At 31.7% G+C, this 17,398-nt stretch overlaps 2 protein-coding genes across 2 annotated transcripts; both read right to left on the reverse strand.

Annotated features, from left to right (window-relative positions):
- Positions 1–416: 416 nt before the first annotated feature.
- LOC11433156 (65-kDa microtubule-associated protein 3) lies at positions 417–6,312 on the reverse strand. The gene is made up of 13 exons (XM_024770125.2): positions 6,163–6,312; positions 4,344–4,427; positions 3,987–4,184; positions 3,633–3,878; positions 3,230–3,436; positions 2,993–3,148; positions 2,729–2,888; positions 2,289–2,440; positions 2,109–2,196; positions 1,759–1,832; positions 1,507–1,581; positions 1,199–1,394; positions 417–1,088 (listed from the first exon to the last, which is right to left on the reverse strand). Exons 2-13 carry the CDS (start codon positions 4,413–4,415, stop codon positions 658–660), a joined length of 2,055 nt encoding a protein of 684 aa, XP_024625893.1. The 5' UTR covers positions 4,416–4,427; positions 6,163–6,312; the 3' UTR covers positions 417–657.
- Positions 6,313–10,158: 3,846 nt separating this feature from the next.
- LOC11426685 (LOB domain-containing protein 19) lies at positions 10,159–12,506 on the reverse strand. Its single transcript, XM_003623695.2, has 2 exons — positions 12,206–12,506; positions 10,159–10,452 (listed from the first exon to the last, which is right to left on the reverse strand). The coding sequence occupies exons 1-2, from the start codon at positions 12,503–12,505 to the stop codon at positions 10,159–10,161; spliced, it is 594 nt and encodes a 197-aa protein (XP_003623743.1). The 5' UTR covers position 12,506.
- Positions 12,507–17,398: the final 4,892 nt, after the last annotated feature.

The following is a 17,398-nucleotide window of genomic DNA, read 5'->3' on the forward strand; positions in this document are numbered from 1 at the left end:
GTGGTTGGCTTGAGATCTTGGAGTTTGCTCCTCCAGATGTCTCAGGTTCGATACCCTCTGGTGTCAATTTCGGTGGGCTAAGTCCATACAAAGTGAGCTTGCTCTGGCTTTAAATGGGCCCCCGCAAGTGGGCGATGAGATTGGTCCCCTCGGATTAGTCGATTCTTGGATCGGATACCGAGTTTTCAAAAAAAAAACATGAATAAGTAGAGAATTTATGGTTCAAACCTCAACTCTTACATATTAAAGTGATTTTGACCGAAATTAAGTTCAATGTTAAATGATTTATGTTCGATACATTCGCATATTAAAGTAAGTAGAAAACTCGGATAAGAAAAGTTAAACAAATAACAGGAATATCTCAATCCAACATCCATGTGACCCAAAAGAACCATCCTTCCACACAATTTTTTGGATTAAGTCGGAAGTATTAATTTGATTAAATAAAAACACTGAATCCCATTACAGTAATAAGAATGTGCTTTAACTTTGGACAAGTTTCAACAAAAAAAAAAAACATGTGCTTAGTGAAGCACCAAACCAGTCTTACTCTTCAAAGAGTCGATAAAGGATAGTATATTGCTATTGCAAAACAGTGATTTTGTCAGCAACCTAGCTGTCTTTGTGTTGATTAAACTTCCTCTCCAAACTACTGAGTCATTGAGCATGAGTCTTCGGTTCAACAAAACCAGCTCTCAGCTCCTCAAATGAATACTCAAATGATTGAGCAATCTTTGCAGCAGCCTTAGAAGTGTCTGGTGTAGCCACAGTCAACATAGGGACAGTCAGAGGAGTGCTTGGAACGGAAGGTCCCATGTTATTTGGGTTCATGTTCTCTTCATCACCAGCAATAAATGGCTTGGAAGGAGGAGTTCCTATTAGCATTTCACTTTTTTGCAGGATTGGTTTTGTTGCAACATTAAGTATTTTCTTAGGCCCTTGAGAATTTTTTATGCTGGCTTTAGATAGGACTGTGGAAGAAACAGGAGAGAGGGGTTTCCTAGTTAATGGTGACTGAATTCCAATTCTCTTTGCACTTTGTGGTGTCTTCTTTGCTGAATGATCATAAACCTTAGAGGTACCCTTTCCTGCATAAGCCACAAATGACACAATGCATATAAATTTTCACCTTAGATTTTTTTTAAAGACATGATACATGTGGAATGAGTTGAATGGCATGCTGTCTTGGTTGTGTTACCTTTTTTGTTAGATTGTTGAATAAGAGTTGATTGCCTTCGATCCTGAAGCATTGCACCACCAACAGAAAATTTTCTGGTATTTGGAACTCCTGTTGAACATCTAGGAGCCTTTATCCCACTTTTACTTGGGCTGGGTTTTGATCCAAAAAGTGTTTCATGCTCTGCCAACAGTTGTCCCTTTAGTCTCTTTTCATCCTAAAATTTATACAAAAACAAGTCAAACTAATTGAATTGTAGACAATGAATTGGAACAAATAAATGTCAAGAAGGGAATTCTAGACCATCTACTACACATTTAGTTGCATACCTTCTGCTTTTGCCTTTCATTCTCTTTCTCCTGCCTTAAGGTGTTGTAGTCTTCAACCATTGAAAGCAGTCGAGTCTTAACACACATCCATGAACAAAAAGGCATAAAAATGTATGAGGCATAACATCTAAGGTGTTGACTTTATGAGAAAAATGTAATACATTATATAGGAGGCCTAATTCATAAAATTTGCACAGATAATTCTGTTAAATTCATCAAATTTGCACAAATGATTCTGTTAAAATTACTCACTCCATCGTACGAAAACTCTACTGCTCTTTCTTCCTCCCATGCTGCAACTTTTAAAGTTAATGCCTCTACCATTCCTGTTGAAATGATATGTATACAAAATAAAATAAAGGTCAAATGAGGACAAAGACCATATAATTCATGAACTATATATAAAATTAAACCTCTCTTGGCGCATCTTACTCATTAGCTAAATCGCTAAATCAATACTGAATATCGCAGTTAACAATATGTAGACAATCATGAATCAATAAGCCAACTTCAACATATCATTTCCAAATCAAGCCTATTGTAATAACATAACCTTGATAGTAATATATTTGAAGAATTATTCTATGTAGAGGGATATTCACCAGGAATTTTGTTTAATAAAACACGCGCCTTCTCAGCTCGTTTCAAGGCAAGATGTGTGCCTCTTCCAGCATTATAACGATTATCATCCTACAAACCAAAATAATCAAAAGAAAAAATTTAAGCATGACAAAAATCAAAGATGGAAATATTCAATTTTGTCAATAACACTAGCGCCTCACCCTGTTGTACTCCTCCAGCCAGCTTTCTTCTTGAATAGCAGCCAACCACTTCTCAACCTTTTCAAGGATTTCTTTCCGGCTGAAAGCTTCTTCTTTTGTCTTTGAAATTTGGTCCTCAATTTGTTCTAACATGTGTTCATGATTTGCAGATTCTGCAGAGTAATTTTCAAACAGGATAAAGAGATACAATGAGGTTCATGGCACACTACGATCAAAATATCGAAGCAGTTTGAAAATATAAATTTTGGTGCAACGGTGCAACCATATGAATAAGAGAAATTTAATTTAGTCATATCTCTTCTGTTCATAACAAATTCAACCAAATCATTATGACCTATGCATTGGTCACTTAAAATTTATCCTTGAAGAACTTCAAGTCAGTAATGTGAAATTGTGATACAACTAACAGGGAATCTTCAAAAACTAATGAAAACTCTTACCAGAGTCAATTGACTCTATTGGATGTCCACTAGGAAAAACTGTTTGTAGAGTCAAATGCGTTTTCCTGCATATTTCCTCTAACTCCATCTTCTTTCTCTGCACAAGTTCTTTCATTTTGGTTGATTTAAATTGCTCAAGCCTTTTAACTTCTCTCTCAACCTGCAAGGAGAATAGCCCATTTAGTTAATCACAAAAACGAAACCAATTTATTTTAGGTGAAATAGAAGAACAGAACCAAGACAATGGGATAGAAACAAACTCACGTAGACGATGTTGTCAATCGATAGTATGTTAGGCTCAGTAATCTCATATTCCAAAGCAGCAATTTTACTGGTCATGTTGTGAAATTTCTGCTGTTCCTCAAGTGGGGTATCCATCAAATTCCACAACTCTAACAGTGAAGTTGCACAACTTTGAAGCTGATACAGCATGAAAATTTAGAAACTCTAGCTGAATAAAACTGGTTTTGTACAAGATGAAAAGTGAGCAAGAATACTGACCTTCTGCATTCTCTGCATTTTAACCTCTCTCAAACTCAGTACTTCAGAAGACAAACTCTTTAATGTAAGGTCACTAACATCTTTTGTAGCAGTAGAAGTCATAGTTGGGCAAATCTCACAAATTTTGTCTTTCACATCCAGACCGAGAACCAAGCATAACGAACTAAGAGAGTCCAGTAGTTCAGATACATGTTTCAGTCGACTGGCCTGCAACAATTTAAGAGAAAAATCTGAGCAATTAACATTTGAAAGGTTTTTTTTGCAAATTTACATTTGAAAATTATTAGTATCTTTCTTAGGGAAAAAGTCATGGGTTTGAAAGAAAATAAAAGATAACTTCATCAACAAATTACACGGGCAATATTCAGGCAACAAATAACATAAGAGTAGAGAATAAAACGACCTTTTCATTTTGAAATTGAAGTAATTGCATCTTCAATTCTTCAAGCTTTTCGAAAGATAAGTTCTTCTCATCTAAGTTTGCATTAACCCCTGCGCTGCCATGGAGCTCACTGGAAATTTTCTGCAACTGATGTAAGATTTCCACAAACTGCTTCTTCCTTTCCATTTTCAACTTGCGCATCTCCTCAAGTTGTGAAATAACAGCTTCACGTTCTTTCTTCAGGCTTCCACAAGACTTAGGCTCAAACTAAGGACACGACAATGGAAGTATGTTAGTTGAAAAATTTCCGCCTCAGCTCTGGCCAAGAGAATGGCTAAATCATAAACTCAAATGTAGAATGCCAACAAGACTTACAAGTGGTGATTGTTCACCAATTGCAGCACAAATGCCAGCAATTTCTTCTTCATAATCAGCAATTTGATGCTGAAGTTGTGCCTTATGCAGTTTAGCTTCATCCACTTTTTTCTTATACAAATCCAGACACATTTGTTCTATTTCGAGCAACATTGCATCCTTATGAGAATCTGATTCTCCGAGTTCATCCCATATTACCTTACATACAACACACAAAAATCAAATCAAAGCAATACAATGTTAGTCCTTTTCCTAAGATTCTCTAGAAGAACCAGCACCACAAATAATGTTTTAACTATTAAGGAACATTAGATGAAACAAAAGAGATTTTCACAACATAGACAACAGAGGGAGAACCTGAAGTTCTTTAAGCAACGATTCACACATTGTTTCTTGATGAGATAACTGACTGCTGCGTTTGCCGAACATCGAAAAATGGTGCTGTAAAACAAAACAAAACAGCCAACATGATAACAGGGAAATGTGAAACATGTGTTCTACTTAAATACAACCAGACATTGAAAGTCACAATTAAACATAGGCTTAAAAGACTAGGAAAAAGAACATAACACTTAACAAAACATAGAACAATAACAATTAACAAGACATCATTGAACAAATCATCATAGAATAATTAACAATCAACAAAACATTATGCATATTCCCTTCGCTCTCCGCAAAAATAATAATAATAATGTGAATCATAGTATGGGAATCACATTGATATTGTATAAATCAATCATAGTTGCACCATAAATAAATGTCTCAAGAAGACACAAAATATCCATTTCTAATCCATGGTGGTGGCATTTATTACCTACATTTCACTGCTTCTCAAGAATAATAACCAATGTCGTTGTTATTTGTTACTCAAGGTTAATATAATTTCAAAACAAAATATCTTGAACCTGAACTCAAATAAGTACTATTTTAACAACCTCAAATAATTTCCCAATGAAACACAGACACAGACTCCAGACACAATACTGACAATAATACTGATACGTCGACACCAATAATAATTTGAAAAAATACTTATATAATTTAAAGCAATCACATGTGTCAGTGACATTTACACCGAACATGCTTTCAATCGGAAGTGTATGTGTATATGATATGCCCATTTCGTCAAGATAAAGAAGACGTAGTCTATCATAACTAGTTCCTGCCAAGAAAAAAAGAGCAGCCCCAATAAATCCATGAGATATTATTTGTAAAATGGCCTCGTTGAGCCCAGTATCACTTATAGAACCAATTCCTAGAATTATGAAACCCATATGAGATACCGAAGAATAAGCTATTCTTGTTTTTAAATTACATTGACCAAAAGATGTTGAAGCGGCATAGATTATTTGAATAGAACCTAATATCATTAACCAGGGGCAAAATATTGAATGAGCGTGGGAAAATAATTCCATATTAATTTGAACCAACCCATATGCTCCCATTTTTAATAAGATTCTGGCTAAAAGCATACAAATGCTGTAATGTGCCTCTCCGTGGGTATCTGGTAACCATGTATGTAAGGGTAAAATCGGCGATTTGATAGCAAAAGCAATAAGAAATGCCGTATATAATATTATTTCTAGCGCCACAGGATATGATTGATTGGTTAATGTTTCAAAATTTAATGTTGGTTCATTAGAACCATATAAACCGATACCCAGAATTCCCATTAATAAAAAAACAGAACCTCCTGCACTGTACAAAATAAACTTTGTGGCTGAATACAAACGTTTCTTTCCCCCACATGGCTAAAAGTAGATAAACGGGAATCAATTCCAATTCCCACATGATGAAAAAAAGTAAAATGTCTCGAGAAGAAAATGAAAATGGTCTGATTTGACCGCTATACATTGCTAACATCAGTTGGTATTCTCGAGTAACCGGCTGAGCCGCTAAAGTGGCTAAAGTAGTTATAAATCCCGTAAGTAAAATAGGTCCTATAGAGAGTACATCTATTCCCAATCTCCAGTAAAAATAAAAAAAATTGATCCATTTATAATTCTCCGATAAGTACAATCGCATATCAGCCTAAAACGGATAAGAGAGTAGTAAATCAGTAAAAAGCAACACTAAAAATTGTAAAAATCGAAATCACTACCGTATACTAAAATCTGAACAAACACAAAAATAAACAAATGGCGGGATAGCGAAAATGGGAATGAAATCGAACCTGATCACGATGGAAGACGAATTGGGAATTTTTTAGGGTTTTCAAAATGGGAACGAAATGAAGTGTGAAGAATGAAGAAGAAGAAGAACAAGAAGAAGGGTTTTTGAGCAACGAGCAATGTGTGAAAGAATCGAAATCGGTTTTGGGAGGGAAACGGAGTAGGAGGAGCCGTTTTCTTTGGATTCATCCAATAGGATATTGACACGTCATTTAATAATCATGAGTATTCATGAGGTGTAATAAATAGGGAGCAGTATTATTTAATTTGATTTAATTTATGGGTCAAACATTTGAATTTCAAAAATTAGAAATAACTTCAAACATTTCTTAAACGTTAAGATTTTTTATTTATGAATTTATTAGTCATGGTTTGATGTTTTTTTAAGCAATTTTTTAATTGAGTTTCTATGAAACCCTTCAAAAAAAAAAAAAAACTAAATGTCTTTGAACGGCATATTATAAAAACTAATCTCTCGAATTAGATAAGATCATAATAGATAGGAAAAACTCTTCTTTAAGAAACCTAATCATAATTTGATTTTTTTTTATTCTCACGGTTTAATGTTTTAAGTTAATTAGTTTATCTTATTATAATTATGAATGGAAATTTTTTGTAAAGAAACTTGGATTTTAATTTATATACAATAACGTCAAGACGGTCAAAACAAACGTCGTTTGAATTTGCACTGTTTGTCGATAAAAATAGTAATTGTAAACTTTAACTTATTGTTTAACAACTAAGATAGTTGGTTGGTAAGAAAGGATAGAATGGTAAAAGAAAATTAAGTGGAGGATAAAATTAAAAGAAAAAATGTTCCATATATCAAAACGTAGGTCCTAAAGAAAAAATCAAAAAAGAAAAACTAGAAGATGTTATTTTGAGAAAACTAGAAGATGTTTTTGATTCCCGTTCTAGAGTAGGATCTAATAACACTTTTTAATGTAATTTTTTTTCATCGATTAGGTCTATGTCCTCCAAACTACTATGATGTTTTTAATCTACTTTTAGTTTTTAAAAAAGTTTAAGCGGAGTATGGGATAAGGATTTTAATAGATTTTAAAAAACTTTTTGGTGATAAAAAAAAGCTTATAATATTCAATAAGACTTTAAGAAATTATAAATGATTTTGATGGTATTCTATTAGGATCTTCAAGACTATTGTAATTGGGCAACAAAATATATTAGCATTTGTTCATGTATGAACAAGTAAGGTGTGCTTCCTTCGTCTGTGAGTAGATCTACTGCAATTAGTTGTATGCTCCTTCTTTAAAGTGGGGGGTGTGCCTGCAAAAGACACTATGACGCCCAAATAAGAATGAGTGCTAGCATGTAGCAAAGTGAGTATAACATGTTAGTAATGTAATGGACATACATGGGAGAAACACCCCTTATTTATAATGATATTTTTGATGCCAGACTCTTTGGTTGTTCTTATCTTCTCTCCTTAGCTTTGGTGCGGTTTATTACGAAGTTAATCCGGATATAGGGGATAACAAATAAGAGATGGGCAGAGACGCCTATCTTGCTCAAGTGGATCCTTTACTACTAGGAAAGATGTGTGTATATCTGAATGTGCATTTAGCGTAACTAAACCCAAGATAGATGTTTATCTGGTTATTGAAGTCACGGTGTATAGGAACAACTTGGTAGTTATCCAAAAACCAGTTATGCTTTTGAGGCGGTGGAGCGTGTAGGCGCTCTGATGATATTTCAGGTGAAACGAAGTGGTTCCAGTATGATGTAAGAGATCGTTATTGTCTTGTGCACCATTTTGATGTGAAATTACTTTTGAGATGGTGTAGTAGGTCGAATCCTCTTCTTCACCACTTGCCCTAACGACCTTGGTTTGATTCGTTTATTTGATCTTGTATTATTCTTGATAGGTTTGGACGATCCAAATGATAATTGGGTTAGACCTTTTAGGTCGATATCATTACAACAATAATTGAGATTTTTCACAATTAATAAAAAATCTCATACTATTCAAGAGTTTACATATTTCGAATATTGTTTTTTTTTAAAGAGATGAATTGTTTTATAAAATGGATTTTATGAGACATTTTAATTAAAAATATACATAGCACACTCACTCAACTATCTCAACAAATTCTCAAGATTTTCTCATACTCTCCCATAGTCCTTTGATGCTATCGTCGTCGTTCAATTCCATTTTTCTTTTATTTATTTTTCTATTCAGATTAATTTATCAATTCTTCGTAACAATTTTGTTTTTCATGCTTACCAACTACTTGTTTTTATTTTGTCAATTCTCCAACATGATAATAACAATTTTATGTTTCATTAATTTATTGGGTATACTGTTCCATTTAAGTAAATTTGATAAGAATCAATCAATTTTCAAATTATAATGTGTTTCTATAATAGTTCAACCAGTATACGCAACCTTCAAGAAGCAACGCAAAAGGAACAAAACAGCATTGCATTGCTAATCAAAGTTGCTTTATTTGCAAGCAAAAAGCATTATAATTCCGAGAACTTTGAAAGCATACTACATTACATAAAGAATGTATGAAAATTTTTGGTTAAATACTTACAAAATCATGAGTTTTTAAGTTTGGTCTTTATAAAATTTTAATGGTAATTTTAGTCCTCGATAATAGTAGTTTGTAGAAATAATCCATATTTTGAAAACTTTTTTACAAAAAATGAATATTTTTAGTCCTCCAAAATAGTCCCTATAAAATGCAAATAGGGACTAAAAGTAAATAATTTTTTTGTAAAAACTAAACTTAAAACCTTGTAATTTTATAGGAACTAAAGTTTTTTTTAGTTTTATCACTTCAAAGTGGCATCTTTAACATATGCAGTAAGACTATCATGGTCATGGAGCTATATAGATTCGTTGTTTTCTTTTCAATAATATCATTCGGTACATAGTAAGTCACAATACTTTTAACAAACTACAAAATTTATAAAGGCTTAAAAGGTAGATCGTCCCAATAAGTTCGTGCATTTTTTGTTTTCGCCTATGTATCTTTTTTTGTTCTAAAATAAATCCCGTAAGCTATAAACGTTTTGCTTTTGGTCTCTAACGTCATGTTATGTTACAAGAACGTGTATGAAACAAACAAATGATGATGTGGCCAATGAGACTAATTTAACAAAATGGATGATGAGTCATACAGTGAGAGAGACCAAAACTAAAAAAACAAATTTCGTAGAGGGATCAAATCCATCAAACGAGAAGACAAAAATTCAAATTTAAAAACTTTTATTTTTCCATCTTCTTCTTGTCTTTCTTCCTCCATTTTCAATGGAGATGTGTAAAGAAAAGGTGCATACAATTACAATGGAGATATTTTCACGAAATGTAGGGAATTGTATTCAGCCGAAGATCTACGAAGAAATCAAGCCTTGCATGGATAAACCCGATAAAAGACTAAGTTTGGTTGATTTGTGATCTTGTTAAAGTTTAATTATGTTGCGTTAAAATTGTTATGTTTAATGTATGTTGTTGTTGTAGAATTTATTTTAATTAGAGATTTTTCAATTTTATGTGATCTAAACACGATTCCTATTATATAATATGAAATGTGTCAAACACTTTAATGCACAAGTTTTAACATTCTATGGGACATTTTAAATTATATCATCTAAACCAATCTAACATGATTTTTTTATTATACAACCTCAAACGTTCGAGAATGTGGACAATAACATTACATGGAAGGTTTGGATGATTTATGTTGTTGTTGTATAGTCTAGGATGGTGTTCCGGCTATAAATATCCTTACATTCTTGTTACTTTTTTTAACCGTGGTCGAGTTTTAGAGTCACCTAAATGTAACTAAGCAAAAACTTTCTTTAAAAAGGAATGAAGAACCCATCGATTTTGTAGTTCCATACCATTACATAAAGCTTAACAAAAGTAAGCCAAAGTACATTTTGGTTTAACCATTAATAAACCAAAAACATGTTAAATATTGACTTACAACTTACAAGGTACAATAAGATAACATGCATCCTATTGAAAGCTAAAATTCTCTAGGCAAAGCTTGGAATTCCTGGTCATGAAGTTGTTGATTATAAGAATAGTATGATGGATTTTCAAAAGGTGTTGGATGATATTGATTTTGAAGAGGATGACCAAAGTGCATGGACATGTAAGAAGTTTCATTGTTTGATGAGAAATGATGAAGTAAGGATGATTGCAAAGTTGGTGATATTGAAGAGCTTTGAGGCTGTTGAAATTGAGGATCTTCAGAGATTCGATTCAATATTGAAAGACGGGCTTGTACATAGGCTAACTCTGCTTGCAACTCCACAACCTGTAATTAATTCAGTATATAATAATTGTATTTATTAAACTAGTATTAGTTATCTAAAAAAACTCATATACTACCATATAAATGATCAATACGTTAGGACAAATGAAACAGCTTCAGTGTTGTGGTGTTTAGGATAATGTTGGAGTTTGTCATTACCACATTGTTTGTGTAGTCATAACATTAAATGTCATTTGTTACTAATTATAAGAAATTTATTTTGATATCCAATAGTTTAGAGATTGTTTTTTAGGAAAATATAGTTTGTTTGGTGTTTGTTTACCATGATGAAAATAATTTATTATTTTAAAAAATTTAATTATTAAAAATGATTTTCAAAGTAAGCTACTAAAAACAGGTTTTTATTTGAAGCAGTTTTATATATTTTATTTTCAGAATCTTATTTTTTTTAAAAATCCTACGAAATAAATAAAACTTCAAAAATTGATCTTTTTCACAAAATATAATGTAATAAACGGGCTCCATCAACTTAAAATTAATATATAAATAAAAAGTACTTCAGCTATAAATATAATTATATATCATATGACGAATTACACCATTTCATATGAGAACCGTTTCTAAAGTGTCAAAAGCAAGTCGATTTCATTCCATTAAATTTAAAGAGTGAATGATAGAATAAGTGTTAAAAAAAAAAAAAAAAGCGTTCTAATTAACATTCATCATCAGACAAGATTGATTCATTGAGAAAGAAAAAACCTACTATTTATGAAATTCTTTGAAAAATTAAGTTTCACTATAATTATCACATGAATGTCGTCTAAGTTTCTTGGTAAGTCTAGTGGTAAATATATGTTTGATCATGCATGCATTCAATGGTCCTTAATTATATTAAACCTTTGAGATCACAAGACATGCACATAACATTACCTACCGTGAAAGGGGCATGGGGAGTTAGTGTATGTGTTCGTTCCATATAAAACCTAACCAGAGCTGACAAAGGTGTCAAAGCCAACAGAACATACTATGCAATGTAAAATAAATTTTGGCATACGTGCAATGCATAATAGTGAACAGTGATTTTTGTCATGCCACTACTTTAGAAAAGTACACATTCTACAGCGTTTAACTTTATTGCTTTGATGTTGCAACTAATCCCTATGAATATGATCTTTTCTTCTTCCCCGGTCTCATACTCCTTATACCTTTTTTTTTGTCTAGATCTCATACTCATATATCTAAAGAAAAATACTAGTTAAAATAGTTATTTGAATTTGTGCATACAATTAATAAACTTTATTATTATTGATGAAATTATTTGTTTTTGATAGTAGTTAAACCATTTATTATTGACAAGTAATAAACTTTATTATTATTTAATGTTGCATTAAACTTAAAAAATGACATATATAAATATAAATTATAGTATTGTTTACAAAAGCTACCACTAAAAGGAAACTAACAAGGAGAGTGCATTACTTATCCAACAGCTTGAGTTGAGAATATACATTAACTGCATCTGAACTATTAGAATTTCTCTTGACTTGTGAAGTAAATTTTAATATCTTTTTTTAATCAAATATATATATGTAATCTTAATTTGAATTTGTCACCCTTCATCAGGTTAATGGTTACCAGTTTTCAAAGCACCAAGTTATATGGTATATACCAATTACTTAGACAGAAAAAATGAAAATGAAGGAAGAAACAACAAAGTCATCAAGTTTATAGTATCAAAGCAAAACACACACACACATATATATATATATATATATATATGTATGTATGTATATACCTGTTGTTGAAGAGCAAAGAGGTGAGCAACACAACCATAAACAGGGTCAGTAGCCCTAGCAAGAGCCTCATAGCAAAGAGTAACAACAGCATCAAGACGCTTATGAACTGGAATACGTGTGAGTAGTTTAGCAGCATTGCTAGCACCAAAAACCTTATGAACTGCAGCAAAATGAGCACTTCCTTGACCTGATGACTCAAAATATGGTGCAAATATGCAACAACCTTTCACACACTTTCTCCTCAAAAACTTGCAGGCTCCACAAGGTCCACCACCCTCATCACCACATCCCAAATCCATCTCTCTCTCTCTCTAAACTCTGCTGACAGATTTTCTTGTGTCCCCCTCTCTTATTCAAGATCAACCAAGTTTTGTGGACATGCCCTTTATAAAATATATAAGTCTAGTCATGTCATGAGAAGGTTACTTGTACTGCATAAAAAAATAAAAGATATTCATAGTAGTTACCTATTTTATTTCTTTTTTTTTTCTTCAAATTCTTATGAGATAAGTTTGATCAATCTTATTGTCTCACTAAAAATTCAATCAAACTTTTATCCTCTCAAACAATTCATTATTAATCGACGATTATTAATCACTTGAGTTCAACAATCTGATTATTTAACTAAGTATATAGCTATATAAGCACATGAGGTAACATGTTTCAACTAAACCCTCATTTCAAATGTGTAATGTGTTTGCCACTTCAGCTAGCCACAAAAACAAAGTAAAACATTCCTTGGATGTATCTTCTATTAAAAACACTTCAATTCCTTCCCCAAACCATTTTTGATAAAGGTGTTTATTTTGTCAATTTAGTTAGCGAAATGCTAATAAATGTTCTAAAAACACTTGTTAAGAAACTTAAAAAAGAAAATTTATCTTATTAATGATGCATTCAACACCTTAAAACTTTTAAAATGTACTTTTTCTACGTCAAATTTATATTTTAATTCTATTTTTGACTTTTTAACTAGTGTCATGACAACACTTCTTGGTGCAACTCATTAAGTTAATAGATTGATTTCTACATCTATGACTGCGCCACATCACCAATAAAAATATGTCATCTCTTCTTCCCCCTTTGTTTTCTCCTTTTCATACTCACTTCATTCTTCCTCTACTAAAAAAGTAGAGACATATAAAGTGTTTTAGAGGCTAGATAGAAAAGCAAAGAAAGATTCAAGTACTTAAATAAATTGGTTCGAAAACAATGTACAACCTAGAGGAAGAAATACGAGAAAAATGTAGAGAGAGTAGAGATATTGAGTCCGTTTATTACCCCTAAACAAATCACCACCTCCATTTTTATCATGAATTACCACATTTTGTAACATCAACACCCATTTTGCAATACCTTCCCCCGCTTTAAACAATAAGCTAAATCACATTTAAATACTTACCATCTCCCACTTTCAAATAAAAAAAACATTTTAGTCAAAATTAAAAATTAAAAAAACATTTGCATAGGAACAAAATATTAATATAGCATCATACGTACGTTGCCATCCTCCACAACTATAAGCAAGGGTGCTTTGAGCCCCCACAAGTAAACCAAAATTTCTTTTAATAGTGCTATTATATACTCCCTCCGTCTCACAATTATTATCTCTTTAACAATTTTTCTTTTTCTCAAAATAATTGTCACTTTACAATACAATTGCAACATTTATTATTTTTTTTTTCCACTATTATACGCTTATTTATTGAATTTCATCCAACTTAACCACTTCACTAACTACAATTAATAAGGGTGTTTTGGTAAATGCTGCTAATTTTACCATTGAAATCAACACAATTAATCATTTTCTTAATAATCGTGCACAAACCTTAAACGACAAATATTGTGAGACGGAGGGAGTATTTTTTAGCCCCCATAAAAGTAATTAGGTTCACTAACTTAAACTTATCTACTCACCACAATGCAGGTTTAATTTATTGGTTTCCAGGTTCTCATTACTCCAATTGCTCTTTCCTATATCTTTCTCTTCCATGAATATTGTGAAGATGGGATGCACAATTGTATGTAAAATGAGTAGCTGAATGGTTGTTTGGTTACAAATGTTGAAAATGAGCACCTGGATGCATGAGGGTTTGGTTACATATGTTGGCCAATGAAAAAATTATTGAACATTAATTCTTAGAATATAAACAACATTAAAGGACAATTGTAATTTATATAAGTTTTATGTTTTTTTTTTTCATTATAATTATGCATTTTGTAAAAGTTGGTAATAATTTTTAGGTCAAATATTATTTTGGTCCTTTTAGTTTGGCATAATTCACAAGGTAGTCATTTAAGTTTCAAAAGTTTTAAATATGTCTTTTTAGTTGATAAATTATTTCACTGTTACCTCTGTTGTTAATGCTGATGTGGCCGTTAAGTTGCTGACTTGAATCAAAATGATACATTTTAAAGGCTAGAAAGGCGGTTTTTGTTGTCGATAGCTGTCTTTCTAACCATATAAATGATCATTTGTGACAATTAAACACAACGTTTTGACTACATGGAATCTTTGAAGCACATCGTTTTGATTCAAGTCAGCAGGTTAACGGCCAGATCACCATCAGTTAAACGAAAACTGACAACATAGGTAACGGTGAAATAATTTATCAACTGAAATGACTTATTTAAAACTTAAAGGAATAACTAGGAAATTTCTAATAAACTAAAAGAAGTAAAAGATACCATTTAACATATATTTTAAGTCAAAATATGAAAACTATTTTCTAGCCCCCACAAGAGGAAAATTATGAATTTACCATTGACTACAAGTCCATCAAATTCCTCCTACAATGGTCGTGCATGTTATAGCTAGTGTATTGTGCGGGCCTCCTAATTGGAGTGAGATATTAGGTTTGATAAGCATGGCAACCTTTAACAAAGCAAACCCAACCAAGATCAAGTTAAATCTAGCATACGCAAACACAAACATGCAAGTGTGACACGACACAACACTAAAACAGTGTATGATCGAGTTTCTAACCGCAGCTGTGTAGCCAAGTGTGTTAGTCCACATCAGGACCCCTACATGGGATGGGACAATTACATCTATCCCTTCCATTTCATTCAACAAGACCCCTATCTTTTCATTGGTCATCTCTCGTATTACTCACTTTCGAGTTACTCATCAAAGTCATGGAAAAAGAATGAATCAATATTAACTGAAAGAAATGTATACGGCTAACATATAAATTACTATCATTCATGGATTTGATTTCAGCAGCTTTTACTAGCTGTCATTGGTTATGGATAGAAAGTGTCAAGAGCTCAATAGGACGTGTGGGATTGAAGCAAGAAACAACAAATAATGATGTGAGATCATGTTTGGTGTATAAGAAAAATATTAATTATTTAAATAATAATTCCTCCGTTCCTTTTTAAATGTCTTTTAGTAAGCAATTAGAAGCATAGATATAAAAATAAAAATAAAAATAATTAGAAGCATAAATAAAAATTAGGCTTAAATATGTATTTCATCCTTGCAATTAAGGGTCGTTTAAAAATTTGTCCCTGTATTCACTAATCCTTGAAAACAGTGAATAGATCAGTCAAGCCCGGCCTTGGGGAAGTGTAAACAGCTCAATCAAGCCCGGCCTCTAAAATGCACGGGCCTAAAAAAAATATAGCCTAATTCCAACACCCCACTCAAATAAAATAAAAAACACATGTTCCTTCTTTTTCTTTTTTCAATGCGTATTTGAGTTTCTTCTTCTCACTCAACACATCTTTTTTGCTTAATATTTGCTATTTCGTTTCATGTTTAAAAGTTTTTCTGATTCTAATTTCTTAATGAAGCTTAGCTACATGAAGTTTATTATATGTTGCTTAATGCTTATTAATAATTACTTTTTAAAATTTCAGTGTATAATTCCTAATTTTGTTGAATGTTGCAAATATATGGTTCTAATATATGTCGAATGTCGAAATTTTTGTTATATGTTGAATGTTGAAAAATACAATTGATGATTTTGTTATACAATGGAAGTTGAATATCGACAAATTTTGGTATATATTGCTAATATATAAATATAACTCCTAATTTTCAGGTTCTACATTTTTAAAGTCTTCCTCTATGTCTCCTAAATTGCTTCTTAGGATTAGAAAGTTTTAAAAAAATTACATTTTTATTTTACCTTGAGAGTCGAGTCTTCTATTTCATAGAAAATGTCTTGTATGATCCTCATAATGAAATTTTAAGCACTATCAAGAAAGTTGAGAACATGTTTGGTTGAGGTCTATAGTTGAACATAGAAGAAACTTTTAGTTTGTTTTTCGAAAGAGTGAGTGCAACAATCCTTTATCAAAATGATATCGTGTTCATTGCTCAGTTGAAAGGATATGATCTTCAGAAGAAAGATGATATACACTTTCAACAAATTTGATCGTGTGATAATCTTGCAAACTTTTTCACAAAGTCACTCCCAAACATAATTTTAAAACAACCAATCCAAAAAATTGGTCTTCATTGTCTTAGAGATGATTGTTTGGTTGAAGGGGAGACATAAATATATCTTGCATTGTTTTTCCCTTCACCATAGTTTTGTCCCACTAAATTTTTCTGGTAAAATTTTTAACGAGACATGTATATTGAATATTGTACTTTTTTTCCTTCATTGTGATTTTCTTTCCTATTGAATTTTTTCTTAGTAAGATTTTTTTAAGGCATATCTTTTATGGACATTCAAGGGAAGTGTTATGAATAATATTAATATAATGTGAATGTTTATTTTCTCTGAACTTTCTATATTCTTTAACTCCTATGGGTAATTCCTAAATAAATAAATAAAATCTATGGGTAAATGGAGTTATTCATTGTTATTGACAATTTGAGCGTGTTTGGTCCTCCTTATTTTCCACTTCTCTTCTACTTCTAAGAAGAAGTAGAACCAAACATAATTTTAATAAAGTTCTTAATAATAGAAGTATTTTTTTTTTTTTTAAAGAATGAAATCATATAAAAGTGACTTCCAAAATAAGATATAAAATTGAATTTTTGCATAACTTCTTCGGAGCTACTATTGGGCTTCCACCCATCGATTCCCACATAAACCATTTTTTATTTTATTTTATTATTCCCACTATTTTTTTTTTAAGGAAACCTGCCAAAACTTTATTTTATTGGATCTATTCGTTGCATATTGATTGCGTTTTCTTTAGTACCTTACGATTGCTCATATTTTATTGCATCA

This window comes from Medicago truncatula, chromosome 7 (assembly GCF_003473485.1).
Source record: "Medicago truncatula cultivar Jemalong A17 chromosome 7, MtrunA17r5.0-ANR, whole genome shotgun sequence".
In the NCBI taxonomy this organism is placed as follows: Eukaryota; Viridiplantae; Streptophyta; class Magnoliopsida; order Fabales; family Fabaceae; genus Medicago; species Medicago truncatula.

Excerpts from the sequence above, each read along its gene's own strand:
- LOC11433156 (XM_024770125.2), bottom strand. The coding sequence starts at position 4,415 with ATGTTCGGCAAACGCAGCAGTCAGTTATCTCATCAAGAAACAATGTGT. Across the intron at positions 3,437-3,632 it reads TTCAATTTCAAAATGAAAAG|GCCAGTCGACTGAAACATGT; the intron begins GTCGTTTTATTC and ends AAATTGTTGCAG. Across the intron at positions 1,089-1,198 it reads TCAACAATCTAACAAAAAAG|GAAAGGGTACCTCTAAGGTT; the intron begins GTAACACAACCA and ends TGGCTTATGCAG.
- LOC11426685 (XM_003623695.2), bottom strand. The coding sequence starts at position 12,505 with ATGGATTTGGGATGTGGTGATGAGGGTGGTGGACCTTGTGGAGCCTGC. Across the intron at positions 10,453-12,205 it reads TCTTTGCTCTTCAACAACAG|GTTGTGGAGTTGCAAGCAGA; the intron begins GTATATACATAC and ends AATTAATTACAG.